Genomic DNA, 21,543 nt, shown 5'->3' with positions numbered 1-21,543 from the left:
GTGGCGCAGTGGTTGAGAGTCCGCCTGCCGATGCAGGGGACGCGGGTTCGTGCCCCGGTCCGGGAAGATCCCACGTGCCGCGGAGCGGCTGGGCCCGTGAGCCATGGCCGCTGAGGCTGCGCGTCCGGAGCCTGTGCTCCGCAACGGGAGAGGCCACAGCAGTGAGAGGCCCGCGTACCGCAAAAAACAAAACAAAACAAACAGCACCCGACTGTCCTTGAGGTCTGTAGGTCTCAGGACACCCCCTCCCAGGGTGTGCTGTTCTCTCTTGCCCAGAGTGAGGGCCTTGGGATATGGGTGTCTGCGAGGGGTTTGGGGTTCAAGCCTCCATTCAGCATGCAAAGCACCCCTTTTAAAAATGGATGCCACTGAATCAAGGGAGGAAACAAAATCACAAACCCAATTCTTACTGTCCCTGAGCACAGCTCAGTGTTACAGACTCAGTTGGATGTGCACCTAGAACGTTCCTTCTTGTCCACAGCAGTTGACCTGAGCTGACTCTTGGCAGCAGGTAGGGTGGCGGGTACGGGGGTTTACTCTTTATCTTAAGTGGGGGGGCCTATTAACCGTGTTAATCTCTCCGTCCTAGCAAACTGCTACCAGCTTTGGAAGAGCAAGCTTTCCCATGTCTTTTAGCACTGATAAAAATGTTAAAACTTTTATGATACCTTTTCCTAAATTTCCCTTCAAATACCTCTGGCTCTCACTAAAAATGGGGGCTGGTCTCTGTCATCTGTGTTAGCCCCACCTGAGGCGGAATCAAAACTATCACTGCAAACCCAATCAAACACCCACAAAAATAAAACAAACGCTTCTTCAAGGGGTCAAGATCCTATGTCCGGGCCTTTCAGCCAAGCTCTGCGGGTCAGTCAGGGAGAACCGCGGATCTCAAGTTTCCCCAGTGAAACCAGTACTGTTTCAACCCCTGCGCTCAGGGAGCGGGCCTTTCCCAACACAGCAGCTGATTAAAAATGTACGAGCTCTAATCGGAAAGGATCCTTTCTGAAAATGTTAAGTGTTCGCCTCTGACTCTTGGAGAAACGAGATTTGCTGGGGCATCATGGGGAACGGTTAGCGCTCTGCAAGCATCCGATTCCTCTACAGCTGAGAAGAATCTTCCTCCTCTCCACGTGCACTTCCACTGAAATCAAGCATCCCTTCACATAAGGAACGGATGGATTTCATACAAAGCTCTGAAGTGCGTGTGTGAGGAGGAAGGTTTACGTGCTCCCATTCGTGACATGCGGTCTCAAGGGGCGTCCCTATGACATTTGGAACAAAAATTAAATGCTGGAGAAAAAAAACCAAACAGGAATTAGTACATCAAAATGACCACCGTGCGTGAGCTTGAAAGGTGAGACTTTTCTGCATTTTCTAAAATGTTTAACCAGTACACACTAATTTGATAGTAGAAAACAGATTTTAAAAGCAAAAGAAAAAAAAAAGTTAAATGCAGGCTAATGTCTGTGCTGGAAAGGAAGTTTTGAGTGGCTGACAGATGAGAGGGCTTCCCCAGGTTAGTAACTTCATGTGAAAAGAAAGTCATTAGAGAAATGCAAATCAAAACTACAATGAGGTGTCACCTCACACCAGTCAGAATGGGCATCATCGGAAAATCTACAAACAACAAATGCTGGAGAGGGTGTGGAGAAAAGGGAACCCTCTTGCACTGTTGGTGGGAATGTAAATTGATAACAGCCACTATGGAGAACAGTATGGAGGTTCCCTAAAAAACTAAAAATAGAACTACCATACGACCCAGCAATCCCACTCCTGGGCATATACCCTGAGAAAACCATAATTCAAAAAGACACATGCACCCCAATGTTCACTGCAGCACTATGTACAATAGCCAGGTCATGGAAGCAACCTAAATGTCCATTGACAGACGAATGGATAAAGAAGATGTGGCACATATATACAATGGAATATTACTCAGCCATAAAAAGGAATGAAATTGGGTCATTTGTAGAGATGTAGATGGACCTAGAGACTGTCCTACAGAGTGAAGTAAGTCAGAAAGAGAGAAACAAATATTGTATATTAATGCATTTATGTGAAATCTAGAAAAATGGTACAGATGAACCAGTTTGCAAGGCAGAAATAGAGATGTAGAGAACAAACGTATGGACACCAAGGGGGGAAAGCGGGGGCAGGGGGTGCGATGAACTGGAAGATTGGGATTGACATATATACACTAACATGTATAAAATAGATAACTAATAAGAACCTGCTGTATACAAAATAAATAAATTAAATTAAATTGAAAAAAAAAAAAGAAAGCCAGAGCCTCCCCCTTGGAAGGATCAGTGTTTCTGCAGAAAGCACCACAGAAACTTAATGACTAAATTCTGAAACAGGGAACACGATTCCTTCAAAATCAACAGCCAACATAACCGGGAGAACCATGCTTCCCTTTCACGCTCACTGGGAATGTCCAGTTTAGACTCTCATAAAACTGGGCTCACAGGGCCCGTCTCTTAGTTACTTGTTGCTGCCTCCAGCTTGCGCTTGTGGGGAGGGTCTTCGAGGATCCTGTTGAGGTCCCCGCGGTTTCTCAAGTCCATCGGCTTCTCCCAGACGGACAGCTGCATCGTCGGGTTGAAGAAGAAAACCCGGTCATCGCCCGTCCAGACCACACACCTGTGTGAATCGAGAAACTCCTCTAAGTTTCCCTCAAAGACCATCGGCATGAGCCCGACCTCAAAAAGCCCTTCAGGGCTGAAATCCACACATTTGCGAAGGTTATTTATGCAAAGTATGAATGAGAGTAGCAATGTCTGGCTTTCAGGGTGATTTGCAGCTATTTCTCATACGTGATCTCATTTGATTCACAGGTAGACATCGTCCTCACCTTCATTTTACCGGTAAGGACACCAAAGTTCAGAGAAGTGAGCGGCTTAACCGGACCCCAGGAGGTCTGAGCTCTTCCTGTAGGCCAGCTCTCTCCTTTTAGCGGAATTCCCACTCTGGCCCTGGATCCAGGGACCGAGTAACATGGAGCGTGGTGCCCGGTAAACCTCCCCGACTGGGCGCTGCCCGTGCGGCAGGGTTCACAGGCCCTGGAGGCCCACACAGGCGGGCAGCTCACCCTCTGCAGCAGAGAACTAGCACATGGGCCACTTGAATCAGCCCCAGCCTCAGCTCAGGCCTGGTGTGTTTTCAGAAGAGCAGGGAATTAAGCTTTGTTTTCATGTGTAGGATTCTAAAATCTCCGAAAGGAACAGTATGCAATTTTAAGACCTCTTATCTGTGAAAGGTTATCAGGGAGGAGAAAAGGATTACAAAGAAAAAATAGTGAAGAAAAGAAAAACAAAAGAAAGGAAACGCTTCCTTCCTAAGGAATACGTCTGTAACGTGGGAACGCACACAGAAACTCGGATCTGGCCTCAATGTATCCCAACAAACAAGGCCAGTTAAGGCCACCAGACTGGCCTCTGGCTGTGTCCTGTGACCAGTCTTGTGATGGTGCAGAGAAATGAGCTCTGTACCTGTTTCTGGTCTGGGCCTTCCAGAAGATTCCTCTTGGGCAAGGCCTCTCCCCCTCCTGGACCTCAGCTTCCCCCAGTGACCTCTGAGGGCCCTGAAAGCTCCAGGACTCTCCTCAGCCTCCTCAGAAGCTGCGGGAAGGGGCAGGACAAGTCCACGTGACCTGAAATCCTCTGACCTTTGATTACTCTCTAGGGGGAGACCGATCAGGGACACTTCTGGGCGGTGCCAGGGCTCCCAGCAACCAGCTCCGTTCCGGCCTTACCAGACAGACGCACGTGGGTGTCTGCCCTCTCTCTGCATCTGAGCCAGCACAGCCACTCTGCTTCCCAAAGAGAAAATCATTTCCACCCTTGAATCTCCATGCTCAGCCCAGCCGGCCACTTCCCACAGGCCGGACAGAGGGTTCAGGGGATGAGCCTCATGTTAGGGAAACTCTGTACAGACCAGGTTCCTTCGTAGAAATGACCTTGAGATGGTCTGTCTGATTTACTACCCGGCCAGGCCAGGTTCATGGGAGTGGTGGACCGACTAACGGCCCTGAAGAGGTCCACATCTGACTCCCTAGAACCTCTGAATGCTATCTTACATGGCAAAAGAGACCTCGCAGATGTGATTAAGTCAGTATCTTGAGATGGGGTGAGCAGCCTGGACTGTCCGGGGGGCTCAGTGTCATCACACGGTCCTCATAAGAGAAAAGGGGGGGGGTCCGAGTCAGAGAAGGTGTGAGGACAGAAGCAGAAGACAGACAGACAGACAGGCAGACACACGCACACACCTGGGGTGGGTGGGTAGAGGGAGAGAGAGATTGGAAGATGCTCCACTGCTGGCCTTGAAGTTAGAGGAAAGGGCTAAGGAATGCCGATGCTTCTAGAAGCTGGGAAGGCCTGGAACAGATCCTTGCCTGGAGCTTCCGGAGGGAACCAGCCCTGCCCACACCTGGATTCAGCGCCGTGGGGTCCGTGTTGGATTCTGACCTCCAGAGCAATGAGATGACAGATTCGTGGAGATGAAATCTCTGAGTCTATGGTAGACTACCCAGCGCGCTTCACCTCTGGCCCCTCTCTGTCCTGGGTGCCAGCATCCGGGCCTGCCTCCCTCCAGCAGTGACCCAGACCCCAGCACTGTGCCCACAGCATTGGCCCCTGCTGGCCTGGTCAGCCAGGTGGAAGGCCACGACCCGCCTCTTCGGTGGACACACCCTCCAGCTCTAGACCTGCCCTTGACCTTCAAGTGATCTTGAGAGCCACCCTCACCCTCTGTGGCCTTCGTTCCATCATCTGCATAGGCGGGGGTTGGAATGGAGATTTGTGTTGTTCTGACATGCTCACCGCTGTGGGAAAATTCAGGCAAGACACGAGGGTCCCGCCTTTATTAGACGTTGGGCGGCTCCTGGGCCCACAGGGGCTGGAAGTCGAGGGGCAACGCAGGCAAACTGGACTAGATCCCTGCCTATGGATTGGATCGCCCCCAGCCCCAGCGAGCCCAGGCAGGGGACAGGTAACCTCTCGGGGCCTGGAGGAAGCTGCGTGCCTTTTGGTGCAGAACTCAGCTGGCATGAGACGTTTTTATCGAGTATAAAGCTGCAGGTAATTATGCTGTGCTGTAGGTTATGTATAGCTCCGCCCCGAGTGAATGTCAAGTAAGAGGCGAGCAGACCAGCAGCAGCACAGGGGTGATGGCAGGTCCCACCCGGGCGCCTCTCTCACTGTTGAGCTCATCAAATCAGGTTTGTCTGGGGCACGAAGGCAGCTGCCCGCTCGCCCAATTCAGGCTTCTGAAGCCTTCTTTGGCTGGGCTGTGGCTGGAAAGATTTGCTCCAAGACCAAAGCTCCTGGCAGCCACCAGGCTCCGTTTGTAACAGTCTGGCTTGAATTTTTTTTTTTTTTTCCATGATGTTTGACTTTACTTGGCCCGAGTGAAAACTTCTAGAAGCATCTTTGGCTCCCTGCATCCCTGTCTGTACACTTAAAAAATTTAAGAGCTGCTGTGTGGACCCCAGGACCCCTGACCTCACTTGTAGGACAACGAAGTACTGCAGCTGATACACCTGACAGGGACCGCTGTCCTGGCAGGAAGTCATCCTGTCCCCACCACCCATACACACACAAACACGCACACACCAGAGATCTGGGCTTCACAGCCCAGCCCCCAGCAGCCTCATGCCCACAGCCGACTGGTCTATTCCCTCCTCTAAGAGTCACAGAGGGGAGCTGGGGGCGGGGGCGTGCACGCAGGAGCCCAAGGGCATGGAGACCTGCCTTCCAGGACGGCTCTGTCTCTCTGTGTCTCAACAGCTCAGACAGCGAATTCAGTCTCCTGGGCCTCAGTGGGCGAGGCTCTAGCCCCAGGTGATTTCTTAAATCCCTTCTGACTTGTATTCTAGCTTCTGTTCCTGTCTCCTAATTTTCCAGTTCGGTCCAGGGCCCCAGTCATGGTCAAATCGGTGCCCTCCCCATGGATCAACCTTATGGGCAGGCGCACCCGCCCCCAGCCCCCTGAGCTGGTCTGCCCTGGGCTACGGAGAGTCGTGCTCAGTGGGTCACTGCCTCACCTGGAGACCACGCCCACCCCAGGGCCGCCTCCCCTAACAGCCAGGGAGTGAAAGCATGGGACAAATCCAGGTGTTCATGGCCCAAGGCACCCAAGGTTTGGCCTCCAGCTGAGACCACATCCTCGCTTAGCCCAGCCCCCTCCTGCCCTGCGTCCCCACTGCCCCCTCCCTGGAAATCACTCCTCAGGTAACTGGTAACACAGGCACCAGAGCGCTGTCCCAGGTGCTGCTTCTGGGGACCCCGACTCAGGACAGACCCCAAAGGTGAGGAAGGACTAAGTATTCAGGAAGACCTTCCGAAAGCAAGGCAGCAGGTGGTGTCTGGGACGGGCCACCCTCCCCCACCACCTCCCTCTTCCCTAAAGACCGGCACTCTGGGTTTTCAAAGATGAGACCTGGTCCCACCAAACCCAGCACCGCCATCGCTACAGCAGCTGAAGGACCCAGGGAGCGATGCGCCTGCTGAGAAAGTGCAGTCAACTAGGATCTGCCCACGTGGCAAATGTGACTCCATCCCACAGGGGACAGGGTATTTCAGCGAGAATTACTGAGGAGCCGGCAGCCTCGGACGCAGAGGCAGGGAGGTGGTCATGCGTCCTTGGGCGCAGAGAGAGCAGCCCCAGGGCAACCCCCCAAAGGCTGAGAGACCAGCCTCAGCACACCCCAGTCCTCCCACTGGCTCTGCAGGGCGTCCTGAGGTCCTGGAGCTGGGGGTCTGCCAGACATGAGAAGGTTCCGGTCGGCAGGGGCAGGGCCTGGGTAATAAGAAGCAGCTGGAAGTAGGTGAGTGAAGGTGTCCCGGCCCCTGGCTGCGGGGAATGGGCCCCGTCCTGTGCTGCTGCGGGGTGAAGAGCAACGGAGTTTCAACTTTCAGCCCCGGCAGATGCTGACAGATGTCACCTCCACCTGCTGCTGGGCTGAGGGCAGACGGCTCAGCTGGGCAGGTGTCCTTCCCCGAAGAATCGGATACACTCAGACACAGGGAAACATGCGCTCCAAAAAGTCCCCCGACGCGAGGCCCCACATGTTCTTTATCAGGTGGACACAGTTCAGCATCTCAGTTTCCTGGGTACCCGCCCCTCTGGCTCCAAGCCTGGCTATTAAGAAAGAAGCTTTCCATTGGGGGATTGACTTGGGCCAATTCTCCCCCGATGCTGGATGGGTCTGTGTTGTACCTTCGCTGCCTCGGGGATGCACTGACTCTGTAAGCGCCCGGGGCTGCGTCCACGGACGCCCACACCACACCTTCATCGCAGGAAGAGCCGGCGCCCAGGACCACAGTGTGGGAGACATTCACAACCGCCTACGTTCACCACCCACTGAGCCTCTGCAGCGAGGGAAGAGGGGAGCTAATTAGGGACTTAATAGGGGATTATTACCTGGGAGATAGAGGAGTGGCAACAATTAGCACGGCACATGTTCCTAGCTAGGCTACAAAAAACCCAGTTCCTGTGCCGTAGGGACACGTGTGGGACTGAAGCAAGGAGCTGGTGGCCAGGTAAATAAACGTGATTCCCCAAGAGAAATCTGCTTATCCACCTGCTATGGTTGGTCTCAACTAGACCAAGCCAGCTGTGACATGCAAAATTAATTTTATGTATCGTTTTATGCACATTTTAAGTAATATGTATACGTTCCTCTGCTTTAATCACCGCTGTAAAATTTCTGGATGGTTGCCACATTCCCTCTTCTCTTTATCTGTCCGCAGATCCCAGAGGACACAATTAGTGCACCAGAGTTAGTTAGGTCCAGTACAAAGCATCCATACTTAGCAGCCCTATTACAGGAAGATCTGGATTTTAGCGCATGGAATCGGGGACTGCTGGTTGGTCATACAAAAGGATCCCTGCGCTCACTTTCACATTGCAAATCCAGATGTTTATGGGTTCTGCAAGATGGAAGTCATCTTTGCTTCTCTCTCCAAGCGTCCATCTCAGCCCCGTGGGGAGAGGGGTACATGCCTTGCCACCCCCGACAGAGACACACCTAGGTCCCTCTCTGCACCTGTTGCTTGCCCCCAAGCGCCCTGTCCCAGGAGGAGTGTCCCATCTGCAGGACATTCACTGGGTCACATCCCCAGGGCTGAGGTCTCTGAGCTGAAAAGGCAGCACCTCTGTGTCCTTTGCTCTCTGTTCCTTTCCTCATTCTGCCCACCTTTGTCCCTGGGAAAGGGCTGACCTGGAAGGACTGAGCAGCCCCGGCTTCACGGGGCAGGTTGGGTGAGGCACACTGGGGCCCGCAGACACGAAGATTTGAGGGAGAGTAGAAGCCTCGCTCCCACTTTCGCTCCTGGGATATCGTGATTTATGCCCAGACATGTGTATCTGGTCCCCGTCCCTGTTTCTGCGCAGAGCTCCTAAACTCTTCCCAAGGGAGGAGGGAGGAGGGGTCGAGGTGGAAGGAGCGTCTTCCTACTCACATCCCAGGCTCCTTCCTCCACGCCCGAGTTCATGTCAGTGAGGGACTCTGGGAAGGTCCCTAAGGAAGGGGGCTGGTGACCAGGGGACCAAGCCTGTGATTAGAAGGTGGGAAATTTCTGTCCCCTCCCCAACCTCTGGGGAGGGGAGAGGGGCTGGAGGTTGAGTCAGTCACCACTGACCAATGATTTAATCAACCGTGCCTATGGGATGAAGCCCCCATAAAACCCCACAAGGACTGGAGAGCTTCCAGGTTGGGGAACATGTGAGATTTGGGGAGTGTGATGCCTGGAGGGGCCATGGAAGTTCTGAGCCCCTGCCTCATACCTCACCCTGTGCACCTCGTCCATCTGGCTGCTCCCCAGTTGTACCCTTTTATAACAACCGATGACCTAGTAAGTAGACGGTCTTCCTGAGCTCTGTGAGTCGCTCTAGCAAATTAACTGAACACAGAAGGAGGTGCTTCGAACCTTGATTTAGAGCTGGTCGGTCAGAAGCACCGGTGACAGCCTGGACTTTCACTCGGCATCTGAAGAGGGGGTACAGTCTTGTGGGTCTGAGCCCTGGACGTGGGGTCTGACAGTGTCAGATGGGTTGACCTGTGGGACACCCAGCTGGTGTGCTGCAGAACCACTCCATGCGGGTGGACCACACAACCTGTGTCCGCAGTGAGGTCAAGGTTCAGGGGGGCCTTGAGAGCACAGGACACACCGGCGTGTTGTTGTTCACCCTCTAAGCCTGGTCTCCAGCTTGGGCACCTCCGGCTGCCGCGCCCACCGACACCAATGTGCGTTCAGTGACCCGATAACCTGCCGGCTGGAGATGAGGGCAGTGACCAGCCACAGGAATGCCTCGCGTGTGCAGGGGAAGCACCCGCGGGTCCTCAGCTCCCAGCGTGGGACACAGGCGTCTGGAAGGGCCCCGAGACCCTGGCAGCGCGGGAGCCGCCTGGGGGAGGGGAGCCGCCTGTGCCCCTGCGGACCCCACTTGCTTCAACTTCTTTGTGTGGCTCCTGAAAGATGCTGCCTGCCGGCCCTCAGTCATTGACCATGCACTGACGGTCCCATTTTCAAGTGGTGGAGACAGGGGACAGCACAGAAGCGTCAGGCAGCCCTGCGGAGAGAGTGGCCCCCGCAGGAGGCTTGTTCTCACATCAGACGTTGTCCAGGACCCCAGGCCATCTTCACGAAACAAACGCCTTCCGGGCGGCTCCATCTCGACCAAGGCCCAGGGCGTCCAGGAGAATCCGCCGTCAGGAACAGTCAGTGTTTCCTCCTCTGCTGTTACATCAAGCAGCCGTTGCCCTCAACCAGGCAGAGAATGGGCCGGGGACCCGCTGCAGAGTCCAGCTTCCTCAACCCGGGGGTCTCTCACTGCAGGGAAGTTTGAGCGCTGGCTTCCCTACCAGCCTAAGAGGGCAAGATGGGGGTCGGCTCGGCGGGAGCGGGCCCGGAGTTTGACCGGCTGGGGACCTCCATGGAGAGGACGCACCGTCAAGGGAAGAACACAGTGACTTCGGACACAGAGAGGCACTCCGGGCGCTCGGCCGTGAGAGGTGGAGACCCACTCGGTGGAGACAGCCGAGCCCTCCCGTGGCCCTGCCCCCTCCTCTGGTCACCGCAGCCTCTGACAGCGCCTGGAGACCCGCTGGGATCCCTGGACTCGCTGACTCTTACAGACCCAGGCACCTCCTCCAGTCTCCCCAGTGCACTGTCGCGTGGACGCCCCACTGTGAATCCCTGCTTACCAGAGAGTTAAAGGCAGCGGGTCCCTGGCACGTTCTCGGTCTGGGCGAGGGCTTCCTCAAGCTTCCTGGCCTGCGATGGCCGGCGGGGACGACAGGTGGAGGAGGCAGTGCTTTGGCCTCCTGCACCTCCAGGAGGTCTCTCTGTCCTTCGTCTCCTGAGGAGCTGGCTGACCCCAGGCACAGGCTGACGACTAGCCCGCTCCCTGGACGGGGTCGTGGTGGGTGACCCGAGCTCACTGGGTGCAGCAGGTGCAGCCCCCAGGGCAGAAGAGCTCTTCCCAGAGGCAGATTGCGGTCACGCAGGTGTGTCCTCACCAAGGCTTCCGTGGGTGCAACACCAAGGTTAAGGGCGCGTCAGACCATGCTGCACACAGCCTCCCCCAGTCGGGAGGGAGGGAGGCTGCAGTAGAAGCCGGTCTGGTGCTGCCCCTACGCCCCCTGCTCCCTGCGAGGTCCAGGTCCCTCTTCCACTTTGCAGGGGATGCACAGACCCAGCCTCCCAGGTGTGGGTTTTTTTACACACTGGCACCCTTTACCCCGGGCTGCTCAGTGAGGCTGGGCAGCCTCGCTTGGGTGGGACTGAGTCAGGAAGGCAGGGAAATAGGGGAGCAGAGGTGGGAAGGATGCCCAGGTCCGGCCGGCGGGCCTAACTCCCACTCAGAAAGCGCAGCACGGCCTCATCTGAAAGTCCGGACCGCGGCCCGGACACGCCTGCCCTGCGGCACGTCTTGCTCGTGCCGCGTGACAGCCTGTAAGTCAGGAGAGGGTGGCTCCCTCCATGGCGCCACGGGGCTGGAAGCCTGATTAATAATTCAAGGCCAAGGCCCCCACACAGAGGGGCAGCGGCAGACGAGGACGGTGTGACTCCAGGATCTCAGGAAGCATTTTGTGCTGTAACACAGTACTGTTGAGGAATTGACACCACAGCTTCCACAGTCAGAAGCTTCTAGGGCCCAAGGTCATGTCTTCTCCCCAGTTATAATCCCCAAGGGCAGCATCACGTACCCAGTAACAGGGCCACGCGCCCGCGCTGAATTTATTCTCACCCGCCGTACGATCTGTGGCAAAGTGAGCTGGCCTTAGAAACACATGTGAGGAGTCTGGTTACAGAAGACCCCAAACAGCATTCGTAGCGTCATAAAAAATAGATAGTTTAATTTTGTTTTGTCCCCCATTCGGTTCCTGGCACCAGGCTCCTAAAGCCCTTGGCATTAGCTGAGTGATTGAGTGTCTGTTCTTACTCATAAGGAGCCCCTCTGAGCACACTCGAGTCTGCCCCCATGCCCCACGTGGTGACTCTTGGAGGACGGGGCTGGGCCCGGAAGGACCCGCTACGGGTCGAGAGGGTGGGTTTGTGGCCTCACCTCACGCCCTCCAGGAGGGGAGAGGGCGTGCCTAGTAATAAGACGTCCATAAAACCTCCTTCAGGTCAGAGAGGCTGAACGTGGTGACCACGTTGGTGTCCTGGGAGGGTGATGCCCCCAAGAGGGAATGGGGGCCCCGAGACCCCTCCCACACCTTGCCCTGTGCCTCTCTTCCACCTGGCTGTTCCTGTGTTGTGTCCTTATAATAAAACCGCTATCATAAGTAAATCACTCTTCTAAGTTCTGTGAGTCGTTCTAGCAAATTCTCAAACCGAGGGGAGGTCGTGGGAAGCCCTGAGTTCGCAATCAGCTGGGCAGAGATGCCGGCAGCCGGCTGGGTCTGAAGGAGGGGAAGAGGGGTGGGACTGAGCCCTCACTCAGCCTGCGGGGTTTTGGCTAACCCAGGAGTTGGTGTCAGAAACCAACTGAATTAATTGCAGGACACTCTGTAGGCGTTGGAAACACTGTGTCACTAAGTGTTAGCACAGGGAGCCCGGACCCGTGAGGCATCCCCAGGGTGCCGAGCATTTCAGCTAAAGGCAGAGGGCGGGGGGCCCCCGGGTGCCCGCAACACCGACCATTGACCGACCAGAGGAGCGGGTGCCCCGCCTGTCCAGTTAAGAGCACAGGTTCTCGCAGTGAGCAGGTGACCGGGGCAGGGCTGCCGGGCAGGACAGATGCCAGACGTCACTCAGGACACCATGCAGGGCGAATGCCACAGCCTGGGACCACGGACGGCTGCTACTTCCGCCCTGATGGTGCATTAAACGATGCCAATGGTTCTACTTCTGTTCTCTAAATTAGCTGTTCCTCCCAACTGTATCCTGCAATCTAATCTTCAGGTTTTAAAGCTAATTTTACTATAATAACCTTTTTCTCTGCTTCCAAATTACTCCATTATAAAAGGACATTTAGAAAAGCAAAGCCAGTGGCTCCCTCGTGGAGGGCGCTTTGAGTGTGGCGTACTCAAAGATCAGGAATCCTCACAGGGCAGCTGCAGAGAGCCAGACACATCTTTAATTAACAGCTATTCAGTTACGCTCTTCTTGGAGTAGAGGGAAAGGCCTTTGAAGCTCAAGGCGTGCTGCCGTCTCTTCAGACACTGCCTTTCACGGATACATATGCAACCACATTACTATTTGAATACATATTTGCAAATATATTCGAGCAGGATAACTTATCACTTAAATGCTATTTTTCAGCAGAAGGTGGCCACAGTGTGGAGAGCTGCCTGCCAGGAGCTGCAAGTTAATTTTTTAAAACAGCATTACCGATGGAGTATGCATTTCTCTCTGGTGACAACAAGCAAATGCTGGATCAGACAGGGCTCCCGGCCTCCGGGCGTCTTACCAGGGGGATCCGGGCACCGGGGTGGAGGCCACGGGTCTTGTGCCTTTGGCCACTCTGTCTTCGCCCGTCACTAGGATCGATGGAACCTCCTTTCAGCAGAGAGAGAAGGAGAGAACTTTAAAAAAATTAAACAGTCCTCTTCAGCTACAGGCAACCGAGTAAAGAATAACAAGTCTTCTGCAGACAGACCTGCCCACAGCAGCTATTAGGTAATGACCTGCTCAGCAGAGCCAGCTAATGGCACCCGGCAGCCACATGAGAATTTAGAATTAATGGTACCACTGACCGTGTTGAGTGATTCAGACTAAGGCTTCCCTCTAATTATCCCAGATGGGCTCAGCTGCCTGCTTTTGTAGAAACAGACACAGGTGGTGGTGGCTGAGAGGTTGCTTCCAGATGCCTTAGTGTCTTGGGGGCAGAAACTCCCACTGGATTCGTCTCTGGAGATGGGCTGACCCAGGGGCTGGAGTCACTCTACGGCCAAACACTGCCTTCAGCGGCAGGGAACCTTGGAGCAGTGAGGGTCCCAGGTGTGGCTGGGCTGGGCCGTCCCGTCCCTTGAAGGCAGGGGAAGTGACAAGCCTGTGTCCTTGCAGTGACTCCCCCCACCCCCTCCTCCTAGAGCATCCAGGTGAGGGCAGAGTTCAGGGCGTGTTCTACATTGTACAGGTGACTGTGGTGCACAGATGGGTTTGAAAATCACTCTGTCTCTGTCTTCAGGTAGAAAATAAAGAATGTTTGGATATGACATCACCCAGAAGAAAATGAAGATTATTCCCTAAAGTTAAAAAAAAAAACAACAAAAAACAAAAACTATGGCTGGGACACTTGATCATTGTTCATTATGGTCAGAATCTGGAGAGAAACAGAAGTTGTTTGAGATTAGAAAACATGGGCAATTATGACGCCAACATAAACACGGATCCAAGATGCAGATGAACTTATTTAGCTGCACTGATGTACGACAGGTATCAGATTTTCTTAAACAAAGGAAAACAGAACCAAACTCCTACAGGTGGAACTGAAAAATTACCATGGGAATTTTTGTTTTTTTAAGTCAGTGCCATCTCACTTTTGGAACAGCTATAAGAAAGAAATGAAACCATAGTTAGCACAATAAATTCTAGTGGGGAGGAAACACTGTTTTTTCTTCTACCAGCTGTTTCCATGGTTTTAATCTCAAATTTAGAACAGTATAATAAGGACTGTGTTCTCTTTCACAAAATCAGGTGAGATTAAAAGATACTAGTGCATAATTATTCAACGCAGCAGCCAGGTTCTGAGTTGAGAAAGTCAGGAGCGATTAAAGCTCTAGATTTGTTTTTAAAAAAAATTAAATGTCATCCTAAACTCTGAGGATCTGTTTCTACCATCATCAGTGTCAGTGCTTTATGAGGTGGTGTGGGTGAGGAGACGGTTAGCCATTTGTGGGAAGGATTCAAAGTCAAGGATGCCAGTGCTGCCACGCCCCATGTGGGCACCGCTGCCCGGCCGGCTGCACAAGGACAGGAGTCCACAGGCTTGTTCCAGGGCCCCCGAGGGCCACACCGGGACCAGCACTCATGCCCACCGTCCCAACCTCCTTTGAAACAGAATCGTTAGCGAGCAAAGTGCTACGTTATGAGAGCACTGAAACATAAAATTCAACTATAAAGTTAAAAGATCACCAAGGGTCTATAAGGGTAGGAAGACCCCAAACAAGTCACGCGAACGCCGGCAAAACCACAGGCAACGGAGTGAGCCTGCCTCCTGTTCACTCGGGAGTCGAGCCCGTGACATCGGAGAGAACGGCCAGTGCCGGCAGAGCCAGGCAGAGGATGGATGGGAAGGGCCGGGATGAAGAGCTCATCCGGACCAGGTCTAGCGCGGCCTCTGCGCAAGGACCATGGGGAACCGCATCAATTAAAGGTTAGACAGGTAAGATCCATGACATGAGGGGTGATCTCTTTCACGCCTGTCCATCCTGGTCTCTTACTGGGGGCTTCCTGGGGCCCTTCATTCATTGTGACGTACAATTACACTGACTAAATGATTTGTAATTTACGTAATTATCCCTAAGTTCATAAGTTGAGGAACGATGTTTTTGTAGAATTTTGGGGTGGTAGAAAATGTCTTTGTTTCCTGTGAGAAAATAGCATAACTGGAGTATTGAGAAACAGTTGTGTTAGAAATATGTGTATATCAAGGCCAGAGTTTCCGTTACTAATCCAAGCAGAAAAACGAGGAGGGATGTTCACTATGAAGCTAACTGAAGACTGAAACCTAACGAGGGGCCTCTGAGTAGTAGATTTCCCCCACTAATTATTCAAGTAAATACGGTGGGACGTGATTTCTGATGGGGACTAACATTTCAATTTGGCAAAGCTGGGGTTCTCTTAGTAATTCTCACTAATTACCAAGGTCGTCTTCTTGAGATGCACACTGGTTATGATTTCCTGTGGGTGATAAAAATGGCTAATCATGGGCTTCCCTGGTGGCGCAGTGGTTGAGAGTCCGTCTGCCGATGCAGGGGTCACGGGTTCGTGCCCCGGTCCGGGAAGATCCCACATGCTGTGGAACCGCTGGGCCCGTGAGCCGTGGCCGCTGAGCCTGCGCGTCCGGAGACTGTGCTCCGCAACGGGAGAGGCCACAACAGTGAGAGGCCCGCGTACCGCAAAAAAAAAAAAAAAAAAAAGGCTAATCGTGGCATAAAACTCCCCTTCCACACTGAAGTAATAAAAGTGAATTAGAGGCACAGAGCCCAGAGGTAAAGAAAGTAGCTAAAACAGAAGAAAGACGATCTGTTTAATAAACATGTAATTCTGACACGGATGTTAATCTCTTACAGAGAAATCCTACATCAGGAGCAACAGTTGAATTTGCACTAGCGCCCGTGATCCATTTATACCATTTAGCGCCGGCACTAATGATGGGGAGGAAGGCGCGGCCCACAGGTGAGTGTGTGCCCAGGGACGTCACTAACAGGGAACCGGTAGGACAACCAGCGGGAACGGGGACGCAACAGGCTGAGGCAGAGACACACCTGGTAACAGCAAAGGAAGAGAGAATGTTCGCACGACACTGGGGCAGGCCAGAGGCCAGCAGCGTAGCTGACAGATCAGACCAGAGGCCAAAGTGCCGTTTGTGACTTTCAAAAGCAGCAATAAACGCTGATCTCTTGGGTTAGTCGTGGGAAGAGAAACGCATCCAACGCGTTCACAGTCTATAAAATGCCGTCTGGTAAACGAGCAAAGGGAAGGACCTGAGACTCTAAGGCGTTCAGGAAACACAAACATGTGCTGGTTTTCCTATAACAGTGAAATCAAACGCAGACCGCAGCCTCGCCTGAGGGGCGTCCAACTGCACGGCCTGGCTGCCCGCGTGCCCGTGCCTGCTGAGATGTGAGGGCGGCGGACCCAGAAGGCCAGGGTCACTACTCCTCTGAGCAGTGCTGGCCAGCGAGCTCTAGACCCAGACCAGGAAGGGAAGGCCAGGCTGCTTCTGCCCGGCTCCCGGATGCCCCTTCCCTTCCTCAGGACTCTGGAGCTGTCCTGCTGGATCCGGCCCCATTCCACACAGGGGACCGCAAAGCACCACTGCTGAGAGCCAGGTGGGAAAACAGGGACGAAGGCCGTGCGGGCCCCGCAGCCCCCAGCCCGGGGTTTCACATCTTCGCAGCCCACTGACCTTGGCTGGTCTGTCTCCCGCCGGGCTCTTCGTCTCCCCGTGCAGCATCAGGGTCGGCGGGCAGGGCGCCCGGCTGTGCTCTCTGCTTTTATCTGCGGGGCCAAAACAACCGTCGTTAGCATCTGTTTGTCCTGTCAGTTTGTAAAACTGAACAAGGACAGACAGTGGCTTGGAGAATTCAGAGTGGTGGTGCGCGCGGTGCATCCCACGGGAAGCTGTGCCGACTGGTGCTGGCCACGCCTCCACTGCGACTCCATGGTGAGGTCCTGGCAACCCCATCTGAGCCTGCACAGCACTGTCCACGGAGCACTTGGCCACACACGCATCCTGGACCAGGCCACGTGGGTCACAATGGACGGGACTCAGGTCTCCCTGACAAGGGGGCCAATGTGGGCAGCAGAGGCAGGCTTCCGTAGGCTTCAACAGCCAGTGGCCGTCATGGGCCACCCTGAGCCCTGTCCCAACAGGGGCTGGGGGTCCATGCTGGCCAGACCTCCCGTTACCGTTGTTTGCCCATCACTAAAGTGGACTCTGGCCCCCATGGGTGGCCTGCACAGTGCTTTGACTGTGCAGACAGTGACTGTCTGGGAGGAGGGAGGGGAAAGTGGAAACAACCTGACTCCAGATATGAAAACAGACTTAGGCTTCATCTTATTCAAAGACGTTGCGTAGCCTCGGACGTCTGCGGGCAGTGACGGACAGCAAGATTAACCAGGGTGTTAGGAGCAAGGATTAGTAGAAACACCAAGCCACCTAAACACACCAGCCTCACAAATAGATAAATTCACCGAGGAGACCCTGGAAGGGTCTGGAAGGGATTGCTTGACCTGGGGCTCCTGTCTGTGCAACACAGTTGAGCAGGTCCCAGGGTCTCTCCTTCCCAGTGGAAGGGAGGAGAGAACAACAAGCACTGCTCTGTGTGTGTGCGCGTCTGTGTGTTCTCACGAATGTACGTGTGTGTACGTGTCTGTGTGTGTGCGCGTCTGTGTGTTCTCACGAATGTACGTGTGTGTACGTGTCTGTGTGTGTGCGCGTCTGTGTGTTCTCACGAATGTACGTGTGTGTACGTGTCTGTGTGTGCGCATCTGTGTGTTCTCACGAATGTACGTGTGTGTACGTGTCTGTGTGTGTGCGCGTCTGTGTGTTCTCACGAATGTACGTGTGTGTACGTGTGTGTGTGCATGCTTGGGCTTGGCTCCCACCTGGGGCCCGGCCATGGTGCCACGGTGGGCATTGGTACCTGGCACCCTAGTGGCTGCAGAGCCAGGTCCAGGCTGCAGGGCAGTCGCGCCAGAGCCTGGGTGAGGGAGCAGGTACCCCACTAACAACTGTACCTCAGAGGTGCAGCAGTGCCCCGGGGCCAGCTCTGGACCTGGACCAAAAGTCCAGTCCCCACAGAGGTGCTGCGTCTGGACGAGGCAGAAGCACGCAGGAGCCAGCCCTGAGGCCCCGCCTCCACCTGTCACGGACATGGATGGACGGACAGAGGTTGTTAGGACCGCAGCCAGGCTTGCTGTCACTCTGAAGCGTGGCCTGGCCTGCAGGCTCTCCCCAGGGGCCAGCTGGCTGGTCCTGGCTCTTAAAGGGACCTTAGCTCAGGCTGGTGGCAAACAGACCAAGCGTGGACCCCAGACCTTGCGGCTTCCGGCGGCCCTCACATCTCCAAACCCGTGCGTCTGGAGCCTGGAACGCACGTCCCCTTCACACGGGGGCGGTAAGTGCCGACCACTGGGATCCCGGGCAGCCGTGACCACCACCCAGAGGCTCGCCTCGGGCCTGGCAGCACCACTTACAGGGCCATTTCACCGTCGGCCTTGGGGAAGGGACTGTAAAGCAAACCTCAGTCAACAAACCACACCCCAGCCTCGAGGAATGCGGGTGGTTCCACTGAGTCAACAGTAGATTCTCTGATACCCTGTCCCCACTCGTCCTGCAGAGCCCGGCCTGTCACGAGGTCTAGAGCCGGGGACCCCCGTCTGGGCTTCAGCTCAGGCCCTGATCCCACCAGCCACCAACTCCGTGCCAGACGGGAACGGGGGTTTGCCAGGGGGCATCCACGGGGCAGTCCTGGAACCCAGCCCTTCCCGCCGCTGCAGCTGAGGAACAGGGTGGGAGGCTGGTGCCCAAGGTGGGCAGAGGGGCTTTGCAAGGATGCCTGGGTGTGGGCGGCCTTAGCAAGAGGTCTACACTGGCCAGAAAAGCGCAAGGGCCTGCGCCGGGGTGGGGGCACTGAGGAGAGAGCCACGGAGGGTGGCGTCTGAAGAGGCCACCAGAGCAGCTCCTGTGCGAAAGAGAGGCCGGGGACACAGGGACACTGCCTTGCCCAGGAGACCAAGCCTGCAGAACCTCCCCAGAGCCGCCCGCAGGACCTGGGACGCTCGACCCCTGCTCTGTGAAGGAGGCCAGAGAACAAAAAGGAAGCTGAACTCTCCCTGCTCCCACCTTGCCTCCCGGCAAGGCCCAAGGAAAGGGGAGAAAAGCTTGAACTTGCAACGAAGTGGAAGGGCCTGGTTATGACCCTGGGCTCTACTTTCGAGCTGCTGGACCGAGACCTGAGCTGTGAGTAGAAATGAGCAGCTTTCCACCGCCTGAGCACACGGTCTGGGCTCCTTCCCAGTCCGCACGGCCGTGCCCTGAGGGAGGGGCCGTGTGCCGATGCGGGGGCTCCGCACAGAAAACAAAGCAGTCGGGCGTCACTGGAAATGGGAGGATCTCTCACCTCATGCAAATACTACACGTTGTAAAAACAGTGCGAGGAAACTGAGCGCAAGGCCCTGTGTGCTCATCGTAACGCAATTCTCAACGAGAGCAGTCTTGCTTACGTGTATGCCCTCATTATTCTGAGAAAGTATATTAATTTTTTTTCCTTTATTGAAAACACTTGATCTTTGTAAAACTTAGCTCTTCAAATCTGGCATTTGGGCTACATGCACGGCGCTGCTCGCTGTGACGGCTTCTCTGCAAAGACGGCCCTGATCATCACGCTGAAGGCCCTCGCGGCACACGCGGCCCCCAGAGCGCCTGTGACAGACGTTGGGCCTCGCCCTGCGCGGCTTCCTTAAGAGCCCACCCCCCTCACAGCCGTGGCTCATGCAGCCTTGCTGCTTGGCTCAGCTGGGGCACCCAGATCCCTCTCGTGATAGCCTGGGTCTCCATGTTCGTCCTGGAAGAGCGGATGCTACGTCTCCCCGAGGGCCACTCCGGGGCCCACTCTGACCTGCTTAACCACCCCGTGCTTTGGGCCTCTCCACAAACCCCGCTGATGCTGCCATCAGATGCTCCCTTGGGTGTCAAAGAGAACTAGTTTGTGGAGGAGAATCAACAGGTCTGAAGACCTGGTGCTGAAGTGCTTAGGGGCGTGCGTGATGCCCTTCCACCCTGTGAGGGGGGCAGGATGGTCAGATCTTTGGGGGCGGTTGGTCTATTGATCAAGCCCAGCCCTGGGAGGGGAAGGGCTCTCAGACAGTTTGCTTTTCCTCCTGGCAGGGCTGAGCGACAAGGAGGCCCAGAAAGGTCGCATGGAAGCCGGGAAGAAGAAAGGGGCCTGTGTGAAAACTGCACACAGTCCACTGAAAACACGTACTTGCTGCCTGTACAGAATCCAGCACAACCCTGGCTGTTTGCGGGGAGAAGTGGGGGGAAGTGGAGTGAGCAATCAGACAGCACCTTCCCTCAAAATGCTGCAGGAGTTGGCAAGGGTGACGGGAGGGGATACACAACAGCCCTCGGAAGGTGAACAGTCGGCAAAACTTGTCCCGTGGGACAAAGGGGACAGAAAAGCCATGCTCCTCATAGGCGAGACTTAGCCGTGGAAACGTCTAGCTCGGCAATCAATCAACCTCGTTTCCCTAAAAGAAGAGCGAGGTGGGCTTGCTGTGGCCTAATCTGAGGTCAGGGGTCCATGTCAGCTCCCCAGCATGTAACCTCTTGGTCATTAGTCCCCATCTAAGCCACCTGTTCCCTTAGAGTCCCGGGGACGTGAAGACTCCAAGTTATCTGGTATCAGGCCTCAGAGCAAAGATGGCTCTTATACAATGGTAATGGGACAATCACTATACACCCAGAACTATACTGAATAAAGCACTAGGATTGTCTTAAACATTTAAAAGTTGCTTTCTTAATTATTAACATAAAGAACCACTGCAGACGAGTCAAAATTGTCTAACTTGTCAAAAAGATATAAAAACACGTCCGCATCTTTTAACTCAAAAGGTGACTCTGAAATTCAATCTCATTTTAATCCAATAAATTTTGCCCTCCCTTGGTCTCAGTTTCCTCATCTATAAAATGGACCGATCTCCTAAGTTTCTTCCAATTCTGGGATTCTGAAAGTCAACAGGACATCTGCAACTGCTTGGGGTATATTCCCCCAAAATAGAAGATATGAGCAGTGAACTTGGAGGGCCAGAATAATCTGGTTTCCTGCTGGGGAAGAAGGAAATGGATTAACCCCAAGGAAGAGGGCAGAAGAGACAGTTAACCTTTTCTATCCTGAAAACCAACAGTGGCTTCTGACGAATTTGGAATTAGTGGGGAATCTCCTCTTAGACCAAGGGGACCCCTGATCCAGAGATGGTCTGCACCACACGACCCTGATTGTGACCTCCTGGGGGAGCCCGTGAGGTTGGGGGGACAGCAGGATGACTTGAGTTCCCTGGTCATTGCAGACCACTGGCCACGATGGGAAGGTTGACAAAGCCAGTCCACACCACTAAACCCCACGTGCGCACAGGCCTCCGCCTGCAAAGACTGGAAGTGAACAGACGGGTCCCTGCCGGGGAATGTGCTCAGAAACAGAGGTTTCTCCCCAGTGACCCCCCACCCTAGTCCTGGAGAAGCCTGTGTAGGACATGGGGTGCTAGGGGCAATCCTGGAGTGCTGGGGTCCCATTTTCTGTGTCTGCCACGATCTAGTGACCCCACTTCCATATATGAATGTTCTCATCTCCAAGAACCA

General features: G+C 54.5%; 1 protein-coding gene across 1 annotated transcript in view; it reads right to left on the bottom strand.

The window, feature by feature from the left end:
• Positions 1-21,543, bottom strand: part of TCERG1L (transcription elongation regulator 1 like) — a gene marked incomplete at both ends in the record, with an annotated part of 194,151 nt that overhangs the window by 51,706 nt on the left and 120,902 nt on the right. Inside the window, 3 exons of the mRNA XM_082854101.1 lie at positions 2,489-2,643; positions 12,922-13,010; positions 16,588-16,679. Of these exons, the coding sequence (XP_082710227.1) occupies positions 2,489-2,643; positions 12,922-13,010; positions 16,588-16,679 (336 nt within the window). The remainder of the gene's footprint in view (positions 1-2,488; positions 2,644-12,921; positions 13,011-16,587; positions 16,680-21,543) is intronic.

Source organism: Leucopleurus acutus (assembly GCF_964270905.1).
Source record: "Leucopleurus acutus genome assembly, chromosome: 14".
Classification (NCBI taxonomy): domain Eukaryota; kingdom Metazoa; phylum Chordata; class Mammalia; order Artiodactyla; family Delphinidae; genus Leucopleurus; species Leucopleurus acutus.
Note: the sequence above shows the minus strand (reverse complement) of the source record. Positions and strands in the feature narration are given on the sequence as shown.